We start from the raw sequence: 17,888 nt of genomic DNA on the forward strand, positions 1-17,888 counted from the left end.
CAATGGAGCCTTGGCTGCAGGAGGGGAAGAGAGAGACAGAGAGGAAGGAGGGGGTGGGGGTGGAGAAGCAAATGGGCGCTTCTCCTATGTGCCCTGGCTGGGAATCGAACCCGGGTTCCCCTCACACTAGGCTGACGCTCTACCGCTGAGCCAACCGGCCAGGGCCCCATTTTGCATTCTTATGTGTAATGTATGTGGGTGCCTGTCTTCCTATGCCTCATGAGTGTATATTGTCAAACCTAATTTTTGGTTAATCTAGTACAAAAGAAAAGGTAACAGTGTAGTTTAAATTTGGTGAGCAAGGTTGAACATCTTTTCATATTTTTAATGTCATCTGCATTTGTTTTTCTATGAGCTACTTGTTCATGCCTTCTGCCTATTTTTCTATAGATTTCTTTTCCCCCCTTAATTTTTAGGTTCTCTGTATATTTGGATAATTAAGCATTTGTGACAAAACTTTCAAATACTGTGGTGTTTGTCTTATAACTTTGCTTATGGCATTCTTCCCGTGTAAAATATATTATTACTCAGATTTCTCAGTCTTTTTCCTTACTCTTTTTGGATTTTGAGCCACAGTTCAGACAGCGTTTTAAAATTTTTTTATTTCAGAAAATTTCTTTGATACTTAATTTGATGATTGTTTCCCCCCTTAAGTAGGGACCTTTCCAGACAATGGTAGATTATATTGTTTATTGGAGCAGCTATAGTATGTCTGACAGAGCCTCAGATCTTTGTAATCTTAGTAACACCAAGGCAGGTATGGGACAGAGCATTATTATGCTCCTTTAAATGAGATTTGATTCTATTAGTACACATTTATTTGTGATTCTATCCAGAGTTATTTTTATTCCTGGGCCTCATTTTGTGAATTATTTTATCTTGGTCATATACTCTAGATCTTTTTCCTGATCTGTAAAACGAAGAGGTTAGATTGGAGGTCTGCAGGTCCTATCTAGCTCTTCAGTATGTTAATGAATTTCAAGATATCCATTATTAGATATCCTATTGGTGAAATAGTTTATATTTCCTTTAACCATCCTATCCCAGATTTCACTGATTTAAAACAGTTTCATTCCAAAGGAGAGTTATAGTTAATAACTTCTGTTTGTCTATGTCTTGGTCTAAATGCAGAGATGACTAAGATTGTCCTATAACAATTGGGGAGCTATACAGTATCTGTTTATCACATTAGCATTTTGTGTTAGTGGCCAGGAGTGGCAGATTACCAAACAGTAATTACTTAAACTTGTATGTAATGTTATGAACAAAGACTATGCAACTTTACGTAATTTTCACATGGCACAGAAGACAGCAAAGTGACATAATGCATAGCGATGAATGAGGGTCAGGTTGGCTAGGAAGGGAATTAGTGATGTAGCTGTGAGAAACTGAACTGAGAGAAGTCCACAGAAAATCTGGGTCCTTGCTATTTACCTGACCTAAGGAATGAGAATTGATGGTGTTTGACAGCGACTCAAGCAGATGGTAAGGGTATTGTTAAAGAAACATTATACATTAGTAAGATTATTTTACACAGAGAATGTTTCTGGTCTCCATACCCCTTTTAAAAACGAATTTATTTTTTCCCCTCCCCCAAAGTTAAATTGTCTTCTGTCACCTTCTATCTGGTTAAAAACGGATTTCTTTGTCTTAGACCATTATTTTGATTTCTGAAATGGTAATTTTCCCTCTTCCTGGTCTATTTTCACTGTTGTGCTATTGCCACCTGGTGGCCATGATAATATACCATCTTCAGTTTGTCTTTTTTCCTGTGTTGAGGGTTTTTTGGTTTGGTTTGATTTTACAGCCAAGAAGACGCTATTAAACCAAAAGAAGATTTGAAGGTATTTTAAGATCTGGAATACTGTAAAATATATCAAGATTGTACATTGCTGCCTGACCAGGTGGTGAAACAGTAGATAGAGCATCGGACTGGGATGCGGAGGACCCAGGTTCGAGACCCCGAGGTTGCCAGCTTGAGCGTGGGCTCATCTGGTTTGAGCAAAGTTCACCAGCTTGGACCCAAGGTCGCTGGCTTGAGAAAGGGGTTACTCGGTCTGCTGTAGCCCCATGGTCAAGGCACATATGAGAAAGCAATCAATGAACAACTAAAGTGTTGCAACGAAAAACTAATGATTGATGTATCTCATCTCTTCATTCCTGTCTGTTCCTGTCTATCCCTCTCTCTGACTCTCTCTCTGTCTCTGTAAAAAAAAAAAAAAAAAAAAAAAAGATTATACGTTGCTGAGCCTCGACAGTCTGCCTATATTTGAATCCTAGGACATAATTTGTAGTTTACCATAGTCATGTTATTTAACTTTCTAAACCTCAGTTTCCTTAAAGTAATAGTATCCATTTTTTTTGAGTGTTGTGATGAATGAATTAGACAATATATTCCAGGAAGAACTGTTGAGTACTCAATAACTTTTAGTTTCTATTATATATAAATACTGCTAATTATTAAAATGTCACCCAGAAAATATATCAATATATTATCTATTACTAAATATGTATTAATACTATATATTAGTAAATATATTAATGTTTAAGAATAACATGACCTAAAGAAGTATGATTTTACTAATGATAATTTTGCATAATAGCACTTTCCAACATATTTAATAGATATCCATGTGTAGTTGTCAGGAGTATGCTAGTTACAGTGGACATTTAACTGTTAGAATCCCATGAAAAAGCTGGAAGAAAGCTTGGAGAATATATTCATATTCCTCATTTTACAGATACAAAAACTGAAGTCTAAGGACACAAAGCTAGTCAGTTGCAGAGCAGGACTATATCCCGGAACAGGGTGAACTTTCTACTGCCTGTCTGTTCCCTAGAGTGGTCCAAAGCACGGAATCTGGGTTGTGTTGTAATTGACCATATTGTGGTTTGAAAGAAAGTGGAATAGAACGTGAAAACCTCCTCCTTTAATTTTAATGAAGTACAAACCCCTGGGGAAAAAACCCTCTCTGCCAAATGTATGCGTGAATAGTTCACTACTCCTGTTAGAACTTGAGAAATAGCTGCAAATAACGTGCAGAGGTTGTATTTTCTAGTTTTCTCATTCTGTTTGAAGGAGAATGCCTCTACGTTTTCCCTCTGGGAGAATATTTTTGATTATTTTCTTTCTCATACTGGACTATTTACCCCTTGAAAGGGCCATGCCTTTCATCACTGTATATCTAGTGGTTAATACAACACTGAATTCTTTGTTGAATGAAAGAATCCTCAGAGAAGTGTAATTTTTAGATGACACATTAGGTCAAAGAGGCAGAACCTCCATTCCATAGTATTTGGGAATTACCTAAAAGACTAATTCAGGACTGAGTTGTTGAAAGTGTAAGGAAAAAAGCGTTATCTCAGGAGTGAGAAGTGATTTGACATTGATTTGTGAGAATCGTGCAGTAGGTATTACTAGTCCTTAGCACTTCTGAATTTAAGGGTGGTCTTTCTTCTCACCTCCCATTCATTTTTTAAAATTTATTTTTATTTTTTTTTGCTAGAGAGAGAGACAGGAACGGAGAGAGATTAGAAACAGCAGCTGGTAGTCATTGCGGCAATTTGGTTCATTGATTGCTTTCTCATATGTGCTTTGACCAGGGTGCTCCAGCTGAGCCTGTGATCCCTTGCTCAAGCCAGTGACCTTGTGGTCATGTCTGTGATCCCACGCTCAAGCCAGATGAGCCTGTGCTCAAGCTGGCGATCTTGGGGTTCCGAACCTGGGTCCTCAGTGTCCCAGGTCTACGCTTTATCCACTGCGCCACCACCTGATCAGAGATTCACCTCCCTTTCTTATGATGTCTTTCCTTTTCTATGACAGTCTCTTCTGTCTCCCTTCCCTTCCTTCTTTCTCTGCCAGACTCTTCTCTTAGCTCTCCAGCTGTGATCTGTTTGCATAGGAGGATAGGTAAAAGAGAGGGGAACTGATTAGGTTCTGTCAAAAGCATCCAGTACATCCCATGATGAAATGCTACGCTAAGCTCTGTAGCTGCAGGAATGAATAAAGTTGGTTTTCTGCCCTGGAGGGATAGATAGTAAGGGAAGAGGATGTACTCCACTGTGGTGTAAGTCCTGTGAAAGTGCCTGTTATCACCTGACCAGGCAGTCTCACAGTGGATAGAGTCTTGGGACTGGGACGCAGAGGACCCAGGTTCCACACTCCAAGGTTGCAGGCTTGAGCACAGGCTCACCAGCTTCAGAGTGGGGTCGCTGGCTTGAGCCTGGGATCACAGACATGACCTCATGGTCACTGGCTTGAGCCCAAGGTCACTGGCTTGAGCAAGGGGTTACCCGCTTGCTGTAGCCCCCCAGTCGAGAAAGCAATCAATGAACAACTAAGGTGCTGCAACGATGAATTGATGCTTCATATCTCTTTCTCTTTGTTGGTCAAATAAGTTTGTAAATATGATATATATGTTTGCTCGCTTATAATTTGCACTGGGTGTGGGAGACAGGCTATAAGCTGGCAAAGTCATTGTAGCCTAAGGCTTAGTTTTAAGACTAAGCCTTTCCTGCCCTTTTAATACTAAGATCTTTTCAAAGCTAAGCTTTTCCCTACACCCTTGATTGTTGCATGATGTGGGGTGGTGCACTCTTATGAGGAATCCCATTTATGCCTCAGATAAATGACTTTGTATCAGAGACTTCCTTATTTTTATATTGGCTTAAAGGTTTTGATTTCTACACTAAAATGAGGCAGACGGGAGCTTGCTCTCAATTCCTGAAATTAGCATTGGAAAGGAGAGGCAGCCAAGATGGTGGAGTGCTGAAGGAGAAGCCAGTTTGTGCAGAGTTTATGCAGAGAGAAGGAGATGGAGAACAGAGGTGAATAAAGCTGGTGAGGTTAGAAACCTTTGATTCTAGGAAACTCGGATGAGTCAGTGGCTTTGGGAGACCTGAATGGAAAGGGAAGTGTTTTCCCACTGTGTGTATTTCTCACCCAGTGGGTGCAAGCTAGGATGAAATATAATGGCCCACCAGTTCTTGGCTCCGTTGTTTCATTACCATCTGTCCGAATCATATGTGAACCTGCATTGGCCAGGCGACTGTGATGGTGGCTTTGGCTACTGGCTTTACACCCTTCCTCTCTATCTGTCCCTGTCTGTCCCTCTCTCTGTCTCTGTCACCAAAAACAAACAAACAAACAAACAAACAAACAACAACCTGTTACGGACTAGAAAGGATGGAGTGGAGAGGAGGGAGGGCCTGTGGAGCTGCCTTTCGGGGATTCTAGGAAGCTTTAAGGGTTTGTCATTCTGAAGATGAGTAGGATCTCCTATGATGGACCAAATTGTTCCATCTCAGGGCATTTTACTTGTTTATAATAGCACTAAAAAATCCCCAAAAGCTACCCTTTTTCTCTGACATGTGTGAGCCCTGATTTCTTCTGTATGGAGTATATGTTAGGGTTTCTCTGTTTCTAGCCCCCACCGCACCCCCACCCCCAGCCCACCCTTGTATTAGGAAGTGGGATACAACAATGAGGTATTTGATTTCAGTCATGCAGGGAGAGTGTCAACAGCAATTCAGATCACTTTCAGTTATTTTGTTTTAGTCTGACATGTATTTGGTCCTAATATTTATTGAAGTGATAGTCCTCAACTGCTCCTACAGTCATCCTGAGAAGCACGACATTTTCTCATTAATTTGTATGTGTTGGGCAGATAAAATGTGTTATGCTCACTTTGTTAAAGAGGACGCTGCCCACGAGGAGGCCGTCACCCAGGTGATATTAATGTGTGTTGGAGTGGGCTAAAGGCAGGCAGAATCCTTGTAGCCTGGGGCTTGGTTTTGGGATTAAGCCTTTCCTACCCTTTTTTTGATGTGGGGTGGTACAATCTCATCATGCCTCAGAGAAGTGACTTTGTATTAGAGACTTCCCTATTTTGTATATTGGGTTAAAGATTTTGAATCTACACTATAAAATAGGGGCAGAACAGGAGCTTGCACTCTTGGTTCCTGAGATTATGATTAGAGGAAAGAGCAGAGAGGAGAGCAGAAAGAGGCCAAGTGGCCAGGAGAAGCAGCCAAGATGGCGGAGTATTGAGTGAGAGGCCAGTTTGTGCAGTTTGACGCTGGAGAAGGAAGGAGATGGGGAACAGAGGTGAATAAGTCTGGTGAGCTAGAAACCTTTGATTCTAGGAAACTCGGATAAGTCAGTAGCTTTGTGAGCACTGAATGTGAGTGGGTTTTGGAGCCCACTGTGTGTTTTTGCTTGCCCGCCGAGTGCAAGCTAGACTTAAAAGACTATGGCCCATCAGCTTTTGGCTCCGTTGTTTCTTTACCGACTGTCCGAATCCAATACGAACCTGCATGAGCCAGGCTGCTCTGATCGTGGCCCTGGCTGCTGGCTTTACAGTATGCTTTCATTCACATTCTTAAGTTTGTCACATCTTAGAACTTAAAAAATGAATTTTCTCCTGACTGATATTTTTCCTTTACAGGTGCCAAAACGAAGAGGACTTGGAGATGGAGGCTTTGTTGGAAGGAATACAAAATCGGGGACATGATGGGTAAGTTTGCTTTTGACATTAAACTTCTCACTAAGTTTAAACAGCATATTTGAGTTATGCCTCTGACCATTTTGTGCTTTGGGTACAGAAGCAACGGTGCTGAGCCATAGCTAAGCTGATTGATGTTAGTGGACAGCATCTCTGGGATGTTTGCCTTATCTCAGCAGTGGCAGCTGGAATGTGCCTTCATTCCTCCTACATTTTCTACTCTTACGAAGCAAGGGTTTCATGACACTAAGAACAACACTTTTTAAAAAAAATATTTAAGCCTTAGTAGTTATAGCTCTCTGTGGGTGTTTTTGGAAACTTATTTTTTGCATTCCTTACATTCCTGTTTACTTCTGTTTCCAGCTCTGTACTATCTGGCGTCTCTTGGAGCTTTGAAAGACATCAGTAAGTTTACAATAATCAGATAGGTTGCAGTGATTTTCTAACAATAAGATAGAAAAAATAGTTGAAAAAATCTGACTCAAGGATGAACTTCTTGAAACAGCTCTTAAAATTGTATTATCATTTTCCCAATAGCCTACTTGCTTCCAAAGCTTCTTATTTTGGCTAGCTGCGAGTGTGACCTGAGCTGCCTGGATTCTTCCTGGGAGCTTCCCGAAAATATTACAGACGTGCTAGGTGTTGGTTGTTGAAGTCTCACTCACACATCAGACTTAAACATCAATTTTGTGATTGACCAAAAGACTTGGCCTTCAGGTTGGCTGTTAGAGGAAGACAAAATATTTTTTGGGATAAGCCATCATCTTAATATAAACACTAAACGAAAAAGCTCAGAAATACTGTTCTTTGCTTCTGCTAATTTATTTATTGCCATTGTTCCATCTCAGGTGGGTTTACGTCTGCTATATCTTTGCATCTGGAAGATGAAAAGCTACTTTGACAGATGTTCTGTGTTCTTAAGGGTCTGTTCTTATGTATAGGGGATTTTTGACGTCCTGTGAAGCAGAACTGCAGGAACTCATGAAACAGATCGACATAATGGTGGCTCATAAAAAGTCTGAATGGGAAGGGCAGACTCATGCGTTAGAGGCTTGCTTGGACATCCGTGAACGGGAACTGAAGACTCTCAGGAGTCAGCTGGATGTGAAACACAAAGAGGTGAAGCAGTTGATTGACTTCTCTTTTTGATATTATGACATTTTATAGTAAATATATATATATATATATATATATATATATATATATATATATATTTTTTTTTCCTTTTCATTTTTCCGAAGCTGGAAACGGGGAGGCAGTCAGACAGACTCCTGCATGCGCCCCACCGGGATCCACCTGGCATGCCCACCAGGGGGTGATGCTCCACCCATCTGGGGGTGTTGCTCTGTTGCAACCAGAGCCATTCTAGCACCTGAGGCAGAGGCCACAGAGCCATCCTCAGCTCCTGGGCCAACTTTGCTCCAGTGGAACCTTGGCTGCAGGAGGGGAAGAGAGAGACAGAGAGGAAGAAGAGGGGGAGGGTTGGAGAAGCAGATAGGCGCTTCTCCTGTGTGCCCTGGCTGGGAATTGAACCCGGGACTCCTGCACGCCAGGCCAATGCTCTACCACTGAGCCAATCGGCCAGGGCGTAAATATATTTTTAAAATATTTGTAGAAGAAAGCATTTCTGTGTAATTTGTTTCTATGTTTTCTTTTAATTCTGATAGTTTCTTTTAGAAGAAAAATGTATTTTGAAAATGTGTAAGAATATTCATATTTATTTCAATAATCATGTTACTTTGGTCACATATTCATATGTAACTTCTTTACCAAAATATAAATTGCATTCTTTTGTGTCACACAATCTTTGTATAACTGCCATCTTATATGTCCTTATTTACAATCACTGAGGTTAGTGACTCATTGTTTTTGGCCTCACTGTATGCCTAGTATAAAAAGTTAAGCCCAAAATTCAGTAATTTGCCTCTTTTGGTTAGATTTAAAACAAAATTCAGAAAACTCTTTTTAAAAATTTTATATTTGTCCTTATTCTAAATTAGGAGAAAAGAAAGAAAAGAGAAAAATCAAAATTACTTGCAATCCTGCCACTCACATTTATTGGCAGTTATTGGATTTTGGGGAAAAGTTTAATAGTATTTGCTGATTGATTTCTCATAATTTAGCTAGTACAATAAGAGGACACTGACTGTTGGAAGGGAAGCAGAAAGCATTTATAAGTGCAAGAATTGCCTCTAGATTTCTGGCATGAATGTCAATCTCCAAAGTATTGGAAGAGTTGTAGGGAAACACTGGTCCCAAGCTCCACTCTGATGGACTTTGCTATTGAGGATCACCACTCATCAGTGCTGTTCAGTTTATTCAGGTACAGTTCTCTGAGTGGTATACACTGACATTGTGAGGTGGGATCTCATTGTGGTTTTGATTTGCATTTCTTGAATGGCTAGTGAAAATGAGCATCTTTTCATATATCTGTTGGCCATTTGTATATGTCCTCTTGGGAGAAGTGTCTGTTCAGGTCCCCTCCTCATTTTTTAATTGGATTGTTTGCTTGTTTGTTGCTGAGTTTTGTGAGTCCTTTATATATTTTGGATATTAATCCCTTATCAGAGCTGTTGTTTGCAAGTATCATCTCCCATTTAGTTGGCTGCCTGTTTGTTTTGTTGTCAGTTTCTTTTGCTGTGCAGAAGCTTTTTAGTTTGATGTAGTCCCATTCATTTATTGTTGCCTTTACCTCCCTTGCCTTTGGGATCAAATTCATAAATTGTTCTCTATGGCCAAGGTCCATGAATTTAGTACCTATGTTTTCTTCTATGGAGTTTATTGTTTCAGATCTTATATTTAGGCCTTTGATCCATTTTGAATTAATTTTTGTGCTTGGAAGATTAGTCCTATGGTATAAACCAGTGCTGCTCAGATGATAGGCCTGTGATGAGATAAAAAGAATTGTAGCTGTCTGGTCAATTTGTCACTTCCTTGAATGGGCTGCTGAAAGTTGATTAAGTTCCTAGATTTCAAGTGCTTTTACCAAACACTAGTAATGGGAATTTATTCCTAGAGGTTGTGAAATTGAATTCATATTCTACTTTGAGCAGTAAATGACACAAGAACTAGAAAATAGGGCTTTATGTTTTTTTCATTCTTGATTGAAGCTTGGATGGGTTAGTCCTAAGGTATAAACCAGTGGTGCTCAGATGATAGGCCCACGATGAGATAAAAAGCTTGTGCCGGAATGTAAATCAATACATTGCAGCCTTCCGTTCATAGAAAGTTTTGCTATATAAGAATGTCAGTTGCACTAAACAGTGTGTTTTGCGACATGGTCAATTTACATTCTGCTTCAAGCTCCTGATACAGAGCTGTATTGCTGTTGTGACCAGGGCCAGCCCTCCACAGGTCACAGGTCCTACTTGAAGGAGCACTAGTATAAACAACTCATTTTGTAAGTGAATGCTTTATGTGTTTTCTGATTACACTGTTGAGATTGGGTTGGTTTTAATGGACATTCCTGCTGTTACCTTCTCATGCCTACAGAGCAGGCAGACTTAATGAAACGAAGGGACTCGGAGTCCTAGGTCAGCCTCTGACCAGCTGACTGGCCTTGAACAAAGCCTTTAACTTTTCTGAGCCTGTTTAGTCATGTGTAAAATTAGGACAAAAGCCCTGAGTCCCACTGCTGTTGTGGAGATTGAGTTACTGTTTAAGAAAGCACTTTGAAAACTAAATTGTATCTGAAATCAATTATTTCAGCTCTTCTGTCATCCATACTGACAGTTTCAAACCTTGGTTCCCATTTCTCTACCTAATGCCATCTCTAACTCTTAGCATTTAACCTTTTTTTTCTCCTCCTTGAAGAAATTTCAATATTTTAAGTGCCCATTATGAGCCAGACCCTGATACATAAACAAAATTAAACAATCTTTCTCATTTAATATTTATGTTTGCCACATATAATAAATACAAAGAAATAGTTCTACAAGGCCCATAAGGAAAAACTGATTATCTGCCCCACCCCCAAACCTAGGGTTCCTGCTTCTCTGAAGTGGTCTTTCAGCGCCTTAACTCTTTCTTCTGCTGTTCTCCCGTGTGTCTCAGTCACCTTTTATGCTCGCATATCCTAATTTTCAGGTTTAGCTATTTATCTGATGCCTTCCTACTATGCAAATTAAGGGTTTTGCTCTCTTCCACACAATTTCCATCCCCTCATCCTACCAGAATTGTATATCTTAATTTTTGGTTAGCTCAGTATTCAGTATTTACATCATTAAGATGGTAAATATTATTCACAGCTGAGTCAGATAGTATAATGATAATCAAACTTATTTCTGGTACAGTATTTTGTTTCCTTGGGGATGGATAATTGTCTTGTTTGTTTTCATTTGCTTTTTAAAAATATACCTACCATTGATTCTTCCCAAACTCTCTGACACAAATGTAAGTCTTCTCTTAGTGTTTTCAGATATATCAGGTGATGTATCTGTTTTATTTTATTTTATTTTTTGTATTTTTCTGAAGTGAGAAGCAGGGAGACAGAGAGACAGACTCCCACATATACCCAACTGGGATCCACCGGGCATGCTCACTAGGGGGCAATGCTCTACCCATCTGGGGCATTGCTCTGTTGCAACCAGAGCCATTCTAGTGCCTGAGGTGGAAGCCATGGAGCCTTCCTCAGCTCTGGGCTAGCCTTTGCTCCAATGGAGCCTTGGCTAGGCTACTGGAGGGGAAGAGAGAGATAGAGAGAAAGGAGACGGGGAAGGGTGAAGGGTGCTTCTCCTGTGTGCCCTGGCCAGGAATTGAACCCGGGACATCCACATGCCAGGCTGATGCTCTACTACTGAGCCAACCTGCCAGGGCTTTATCTGTTTTCTTTCTTTTGTTTCCTCCTTCCCCTCCCTTCACCCCTTCCCTTTCCCCTCCCTTTCTTTCTTCCCTTTTTCCCTCCTTCCCTTCCTCCCTCCTTCCATTTCTCCCTCCCTCTCCCCCTTCCTTTCTTCCTCCCTCCCTCCCTCCCTTCCTCCCTTCCTTCTTGATATTCTCCAATGTATAAGTTACTTTCGAGGCTAGCAGTAGCCTCATCTTGGAAACTACCACCATTCTGGAGGGGGTGTAAGTTCACTTCCTCATTTTGGTAGAACATGTATTTATAGATCTGAAAATATCTTTATTCTCTTTTCACATCTGATTGAAAGTTTGATTGGCTATAAAATTGTGTTTTTGAAGTAAATTCACTCAGGATGTTTTTACTTAAATATGAATTTTTTAGACTTTAGCATTTGGTAATGGTAGACTAAGTAATTTGGGCCAGTTTACCTACTAAGAACAAGTAGGTAAGTTAGGCTTTAAAAAAAAAATCTGCTTGAAGTAGAGTGTTAACCGGACAGTGAAGAATTACCAGGCCAGGATCCAGGATCCTTACTAGACTAGAGGTCCACGGAAGTGAGCCCAAGGTTTGAGGCAGTTGTTAGCTGGAACTAGGGAAGGCAGCTGATGGGATAGAGACTGAATGGGGTTTTTGGTAACTTCAAGGGGGGAAGAGAATAAAGAATTTGGTGTCTAGTGTGGCTCTGAACCCCTCTTCATTTTGGGTTAGGACCTGAAAGGAGTCAGGGTGGGCCAGATGTAGAACAGGTTCCCTCAGACTGCTGCTGCTAAGCTGTGGAAATGGAAATCTCTGAATTAGTTTAAAATGGTCCTAGGGTGCTACTACCTCTAGGAAGGTCTAAAGTGCTAGGCTTCCAGGAACCTGAAAACTTACATTTTCTCCAAAGGAAAAAACACTATTCTGGGTCTTGAATTATTTCTTCAAATAAGTTTGCAAATATAATGCTTGATAGCCACTGAGAAGGTAACCTCAGACACATAAGGAGGCAAGACAACAAAAATTCCAAAAGCAGAGTCAATAGAAGATAGAAATAGACCCAAGACACATTTAGTTAATGGCACTGTTGTGCTTAGAATTTATAGTAGTTGTACTTATTGTGTTCAAAGAGACAAAAGATAAGATTGAGCAACTCAACAAAGAATTGGAAACTACAAAATAATAACACAACAACAACCCAAGACGAGTAGAAGTTAAAATATTGAGAAATAGAATAATTAAAATCAAGGTCTTAAAGATTGAGGTAATTAGTAAACTGGAAGATGGTGCAGAAGAAAATGTTTAGAATAAAGCATAATCAATTGATAGTAAATATAGAAGAGAAAGTAAGAGAAAGCAGATATGGTGAGAGGGCCTAGGACTGCTTTTGGAATCTCTGAAGGATAAAAAAGTATGAGAGTGGGCAGAAGCTATATTTCAAGATAAATTGGCTGAGGTTTTGCCAAAAGTGAGGAAGATTGTGTATTTAAGAAATCCAAGAATCTCAACCAAGATAAATAAAAAGAAATATTTACCAAGGTTGAAAACTAAAGGCAAAGTAATAATCTGAAAAGCAATCAAAGCAAAACCAGATTTTTATCTACCAAGAAAAAAAGACAGGTTATCTATAAACAGTCCCTAACAGTTGACTTGTCAGCTAAAACAGTGAAAGCCAGAAGACAGTAGAATGATATCTACAAAGAAATGATTTTTTTTACCCCGCCAAACCAGAAATCTATACCCAGGATAAAGATGAAAAAGGTATTTTAAGTCAACAAAAATGAGACAATTTATCACCAACAGACCTGCACCAAGGAAATACTAAAAAGTGTTCTTCAGGCAGGAAAATGATCCCAGATGGAAGCTTAGGTGATTAAGGAAGAAATGAAAATAAATACAGTAGTAAATATATGGGTAACTCTAAATGAATATTGACTGTATATAACAATAATAACCTTTTCAGTTTAACAAATGTGTCGATTATGATGGCATTTAAGTCAGATTGTGGGTAAATGGAATGAAAGTATTTCTATATTCCTTGGGTTGCCTTGGAATTGGTAAAACTACTAATTAACATTAAATTTGTTCAATCACATATCCAATCTTGAAAGAACAATTAAAAGTATATATTAACATATTAATAGAGTATATGTCTTTCAAGCTAATAGGAGAAAAAATGAAATGGTAAGTTATCATTTCCAAAGAAGGCAAAAAAGAAGAGAAAAGGAACACAGACCTTATTAAGTACAAGTAGCACTCAATAAGATGATAGATTTAAGTCTAGATAAGTCCATTCAACGTAATTGCACTAAATGACCTAATTAAAAGATAAAAATTATCCAACTGAGTAAAAATAATTAAATTCAACTATTTGGTGTTTATAAAGGTACAGCAAAGTTGAAAGTAAAAGGTACAATAAAAATATATATCATGGAAACATTTTGAGTAGAGATATTGTATAGGTTTATTCATATTAGAAAAAGTATACTTGAAGCAGAAGCAATGAACATTACTCAGGTGAAGAGAAACACTTCATAATGATAAAATATGAAATTTCAGTATATATAACTGTAGCAGACATTCTTTGTGGACTGGACCACATATTCTTTGCCTCCTGATATCATCTTGGCTATTATAGAGCTCCTGTGCACTGCCAGCATCTCACTGCACTGTGCTTCTCTCTGGAGCCGTAGAAAGCTGTTCAGGTAAACCCAGAAGTGTGGGGATATTAACACTTACGGGGCAAGTCTGAAGCAGTGGCGGGACTGGAATCAGTGAATAAATTCTCCAGCTTCGGGTGTCCCCAAACTGCAGCCTGAGGCCATTTATCCGGCCCACCCCCGCACTTCCGGGAAGGGGCACCTCTTTCATTGGTAGTCAGTGAGAGGAGCACTGTTTGTGGCGGCCCACCAACGGTCTGAGGGACAGTGAACTGGCCCCCTGTGTAAAAAGTTTGGGGACCTTTGCTAGAGGGATAATTCTGAAACATTCTGTCTGGGTCCATGGTGAGTTTCAAGTGCGCTTTAAGCCCGAGCTGTTTAACTGCAGAAATCAACTCAGTAACACACTCTCTTGTTGGCTTTCCTTCCTTCCCGGGGTGGGGTGGGTGGGTGGGGTGGGGTGGGGTGGTGGGGTGGTGGTGTCTCCCTTTCCATTTCCTCACTCTGCTACTGGGATCACTTCCAAGTACCTGCCCCAAAGCCTATGTCTCAGCTACACTTTTGGAGCAACTCAAACAAGATAAAAACAAGCAAAAAGCCCCTAAATTTCTAAGTATCTAATAAAATAGCCTTAAACGAAATTTTTCTCTCCCCTTATCTGTTTGCAAAAAGTGGCAGGACTACTAGGAGAGATAAAACACAGGGAGTCCTCGGGTTCCGACACATGTCCGTTTCTACGACAGTGACATAACCTGAATTTTGGAGTAAGTTGAAACATACCCTTACCTAACACAAACGGAACACTGTGCTTTTAACAGTCCAAAATGGTGTAGGTAAGAGTAGTGGGGGGCACCAACTCCCTCACTCATATTCCTGTTACTGCGTATCCTTCCGTCATGCACAACCAAACTAGTTCGCCCATGTAGTTTGTAATTATGTTGTTAACGGCGTAAGCTGAAACACTGTCATCTCAACATTCTAAAGTTTTTATGGGAGTAAGCATTGTAAACTCGAAATGTTTTATATCAAGACCATCATAACCTGAGGAACCCCTGTAAGTCACAATTGTTGCTGGGGGGTTTAATCCACTTTTCTTAGAAACTGATGGAACAAGAAACAAACATCAGTAACGATATAGATTTGAGCATCATGGTCACACACTTGACCTAATTTCTACATGCAGAACATTGCCTAGGAGGACTGTAGAGTACAGATTTTCTAACTTTAACTTTTTGTTCTTATAAGAATTTGTTTCTGTTTTTTTAAACTGAGATATAATTGAGCGGCAACCTTATATTAGTTTCAGGTGTTTAATGCTATGATTCAATATTTGTATATATTGCAAAATGATCACCACGGTAAGTCTGCTTAATATCCTTCATCATACATACAGTTTCTTTTCTTGTGATGATAATTCTTAAGATCTATATTTTTGTTTTTAAAATTATCATTCTATATCGTATTTGAGGTTACTACCTCCTGATCATCATTCTCCCTCTCCCTCTTCACTTATTATTAGATTAAATTCTAACTGGGAGAGAGGTTGAGAAATAGTGATGGATATTGCTGGAGATGAGGGCTGAGCATGGACAAGCTGTGGCTCCGTCAGACCACTGTGAAGTGCGTTAGGGTGACGTCTTTGCTCCAGTTGGTGGAATTGAGTTGTCTGAAGGGGGATAAATGGTAAAGCAGGACATGTTTTGTACTGTCTTTTCTGTCTAACCTTACTATTTTGCATTTTGAGTTATAGAACTTATTCTTGATGTCTCAGAGTTTGTTTCGTATTCTTAGTTTCCACGGTTCTTATAACTTTATATCACTTAATTCTTCATGGGTTTTTTTTTTTTTAAGAGGTTGGGAAGAATAAATCAGATAGTGAGAGTAAGTTTTCATTTAATCCTGGAAATAGCTTGTCCAGGTGGTGACGTGGTGGATAGAGTGTCGACCTGGGACACTGAGTTCCCAGATTTGAAACGCTAAGGTCAATGGCTTGAACGTGGGCTCATCTGGCTTGAACACAGGCTCACTAGCTTAAATGCAGGGTTGCTGGCTTGAGTGTGGGATCATAGACATGCCCCCGTGGGTCACTGGCTCGAGCCCAAAGGTTGCTGCCTTGAAGCCCAAGGTCACTGGCTTTGGCCCAAGATCCATGGTTTTGAGCAAGGGGGTCACTGGCTCAGCTAGAGCCCTCTGGTCAAGGCACGTATGAGAAAGCAATCAGTGACCAGCTTAAGTACCACAACTGTAAGCTGATATTTCTCATCTCTCTCTCCCTTCCTGTCTATCTGTCTCTCTCTCACTGCTCACTAACTGGTCACTAAAAATAAACAAACAAACAAACAAACTGCCATTTTTTTGGCAGTGTCATGGATCACTAAATAATTAGCTACTATATTTGGCTTACTGAGAAGTGGGGTAATACCACATACAATTGAGAACTTGTATTTATAGGTAAGTACAAAGGTTATTTTCTATTTTTATGTTTCAATGCTAATAATGGAAAATACTACCACCTGTCTACTTCTAGGTTGAAATGTTGCGTCAGCAGATAGAAGAACATGAAAAAGTCAAGCAAGAGATGGCCATGGATTACAAGCAGGAGTTAAAGAAACTACATGAAGAAGTAAGATTTTAGCTCTGGATGTATAATTTTGTCTCTTTAACCCTTGAGAACTTTGTTAATATGCTAGTTTATACTTTGTAAAGTGGGAAGTATATACCATATTTCCCTATGTATAAAACCCATGCATTTTCAAAAAATTTGGGGTCTGAAAACTGCATGCGTCTTATACAGCGGTGGTATATTTTTTTACTTGCATTTCCCACTTTTTTGAGCTTGTTGAGGAGTTGTATGAATTTTATGATGAATAAAACTTGAGTTCAATAACTTTATATATTACATTTTTTTTAAATTTCGGGCCCCAAAATTAAGATGCATCTTATACATGGGATCAATTATACATGGGGAAATATGGTATTCCATAAGAGGAACAGGGGTGGGAATTTATTTTTCTGTTCTTAAGTTCTGTTCTCAAAGAATCTTGCCTAAATACCGTATTTCTCCATGTATAAGACGCATTCTTTTCTGAAAAGTTTGGGGTCTAAAAACTGGGTGTGTCTTATACAGTGGTTGTGGCATATCAAATGTCGTAGATGGAACTGAGGACGAGGCAATATATGAAGACAGTGATTCGTCATCAGACACAGATGAAGTCAAGCTAATGGATAGGAGTTTTGATAGTGATGAGTTATATGAATTTTATTATGAATAAAACTTGAATGTTATTATGAATAAAACTTGAGTTCAGTAACTTTATGTAATACATTTTTTTCAAATTTTGGTCCCCAGAATTAAGGTGCATCTTATACATGGAAACATCTTATACATGGGGTAATATGGTAAATGACTGATACGATCTAGAACAGAGATTCTAAAATGTGTTTCTCGGTTGAGTACCTGAAAGAAATAGAGCCATTTTCATATCATTCTGTGACATATTGTTACCAAAACATATTAAATACTATTTTTTGAGATACATCAGTTACTAGATTGCCAGTAATAAAGGATCCAAAGATTTCAAAAGCATTTTGGGATAAATAAGGGAAGTAACAAAATTCTATTAAATTTATTCTTCAGGTTGAGAAAAATTGCTTTTATTTTTATTTAATTTCAAATTACTTTTCTCCTACTTACTGAATATCAGTGTTCCACAGGAGAGTGGCAGAGAGAGGCTCAAGAACCACAGGCCTTGCTGCTTTTATTGGGGGCAGGATGAGTCGGTGGACTTTTAAGTACAAAGCTTTTGTAATAAAAATTAAAGTTTTGTTTAGAAAAATATTTTTCCTTTATTTTTTCTTTGACTCAATGTATTTCTTCTATAGTATTTATGTTTTCTATGTAGTTTG

At 39.2% G+C, this 17,888-nt stretch overlaps 1 protein-coding gene across 15 annotated transcripts in view; it reads left to right on the top strand.

Annotated features, from left to right (window-relative positions):
• Positions 1-17,888, top strand: part of CEP63 (centrosomal protein 63) — a 49,754-nt gene that overhangs the window by 3,720 nt on the left and 28,146 nt on the right. For 8 of the 15 annotated variants that reach the window (XM_066244773.1, XM_066244776.1, XM_066244774.1 and 5 more), the window contains exons 2-5: positions 6,447-6,515; positions 6,867-6,908; positions 7,445-7,622; positions 16,510-16,605. In XM_066244773.1, the coding sequence (XP_066100870.1) occupies positions 6,447-6,515; positions 6,867-6,908; positions 7,445-7,622; positions 16,510-16,605 (385 nt within the window). Of the gene's footprint in view, positions 1-1,825; positions 1,845-6,446; positions 6,516-6,866; positions 6,909-7,444; positions 7,623-16,509; positions 16,606-17,888 lie in introns of those variants that run through there. The other 7 variants (XM_066244775.1, XM_066244780.1, XM_066244779.1 and 4 more) reach the window with 2 other exon arrangements.

This window comes from Saccopteryx bilineata, chromosome 10 (genome assembly GCF_036850765.1).
Source record: "Saccopteryx bilineata isolate mSacBil1 chromosome 10, mSacBil1_pri_phased_curated, whole genome shotgun sequence".
Lineage (NCBI taxonomy): Eukaryota > Metazoa > Chordata > Mammalia > Chiroptera > Emballonuridae > Saccopteryx > Saccopteryx bilineata.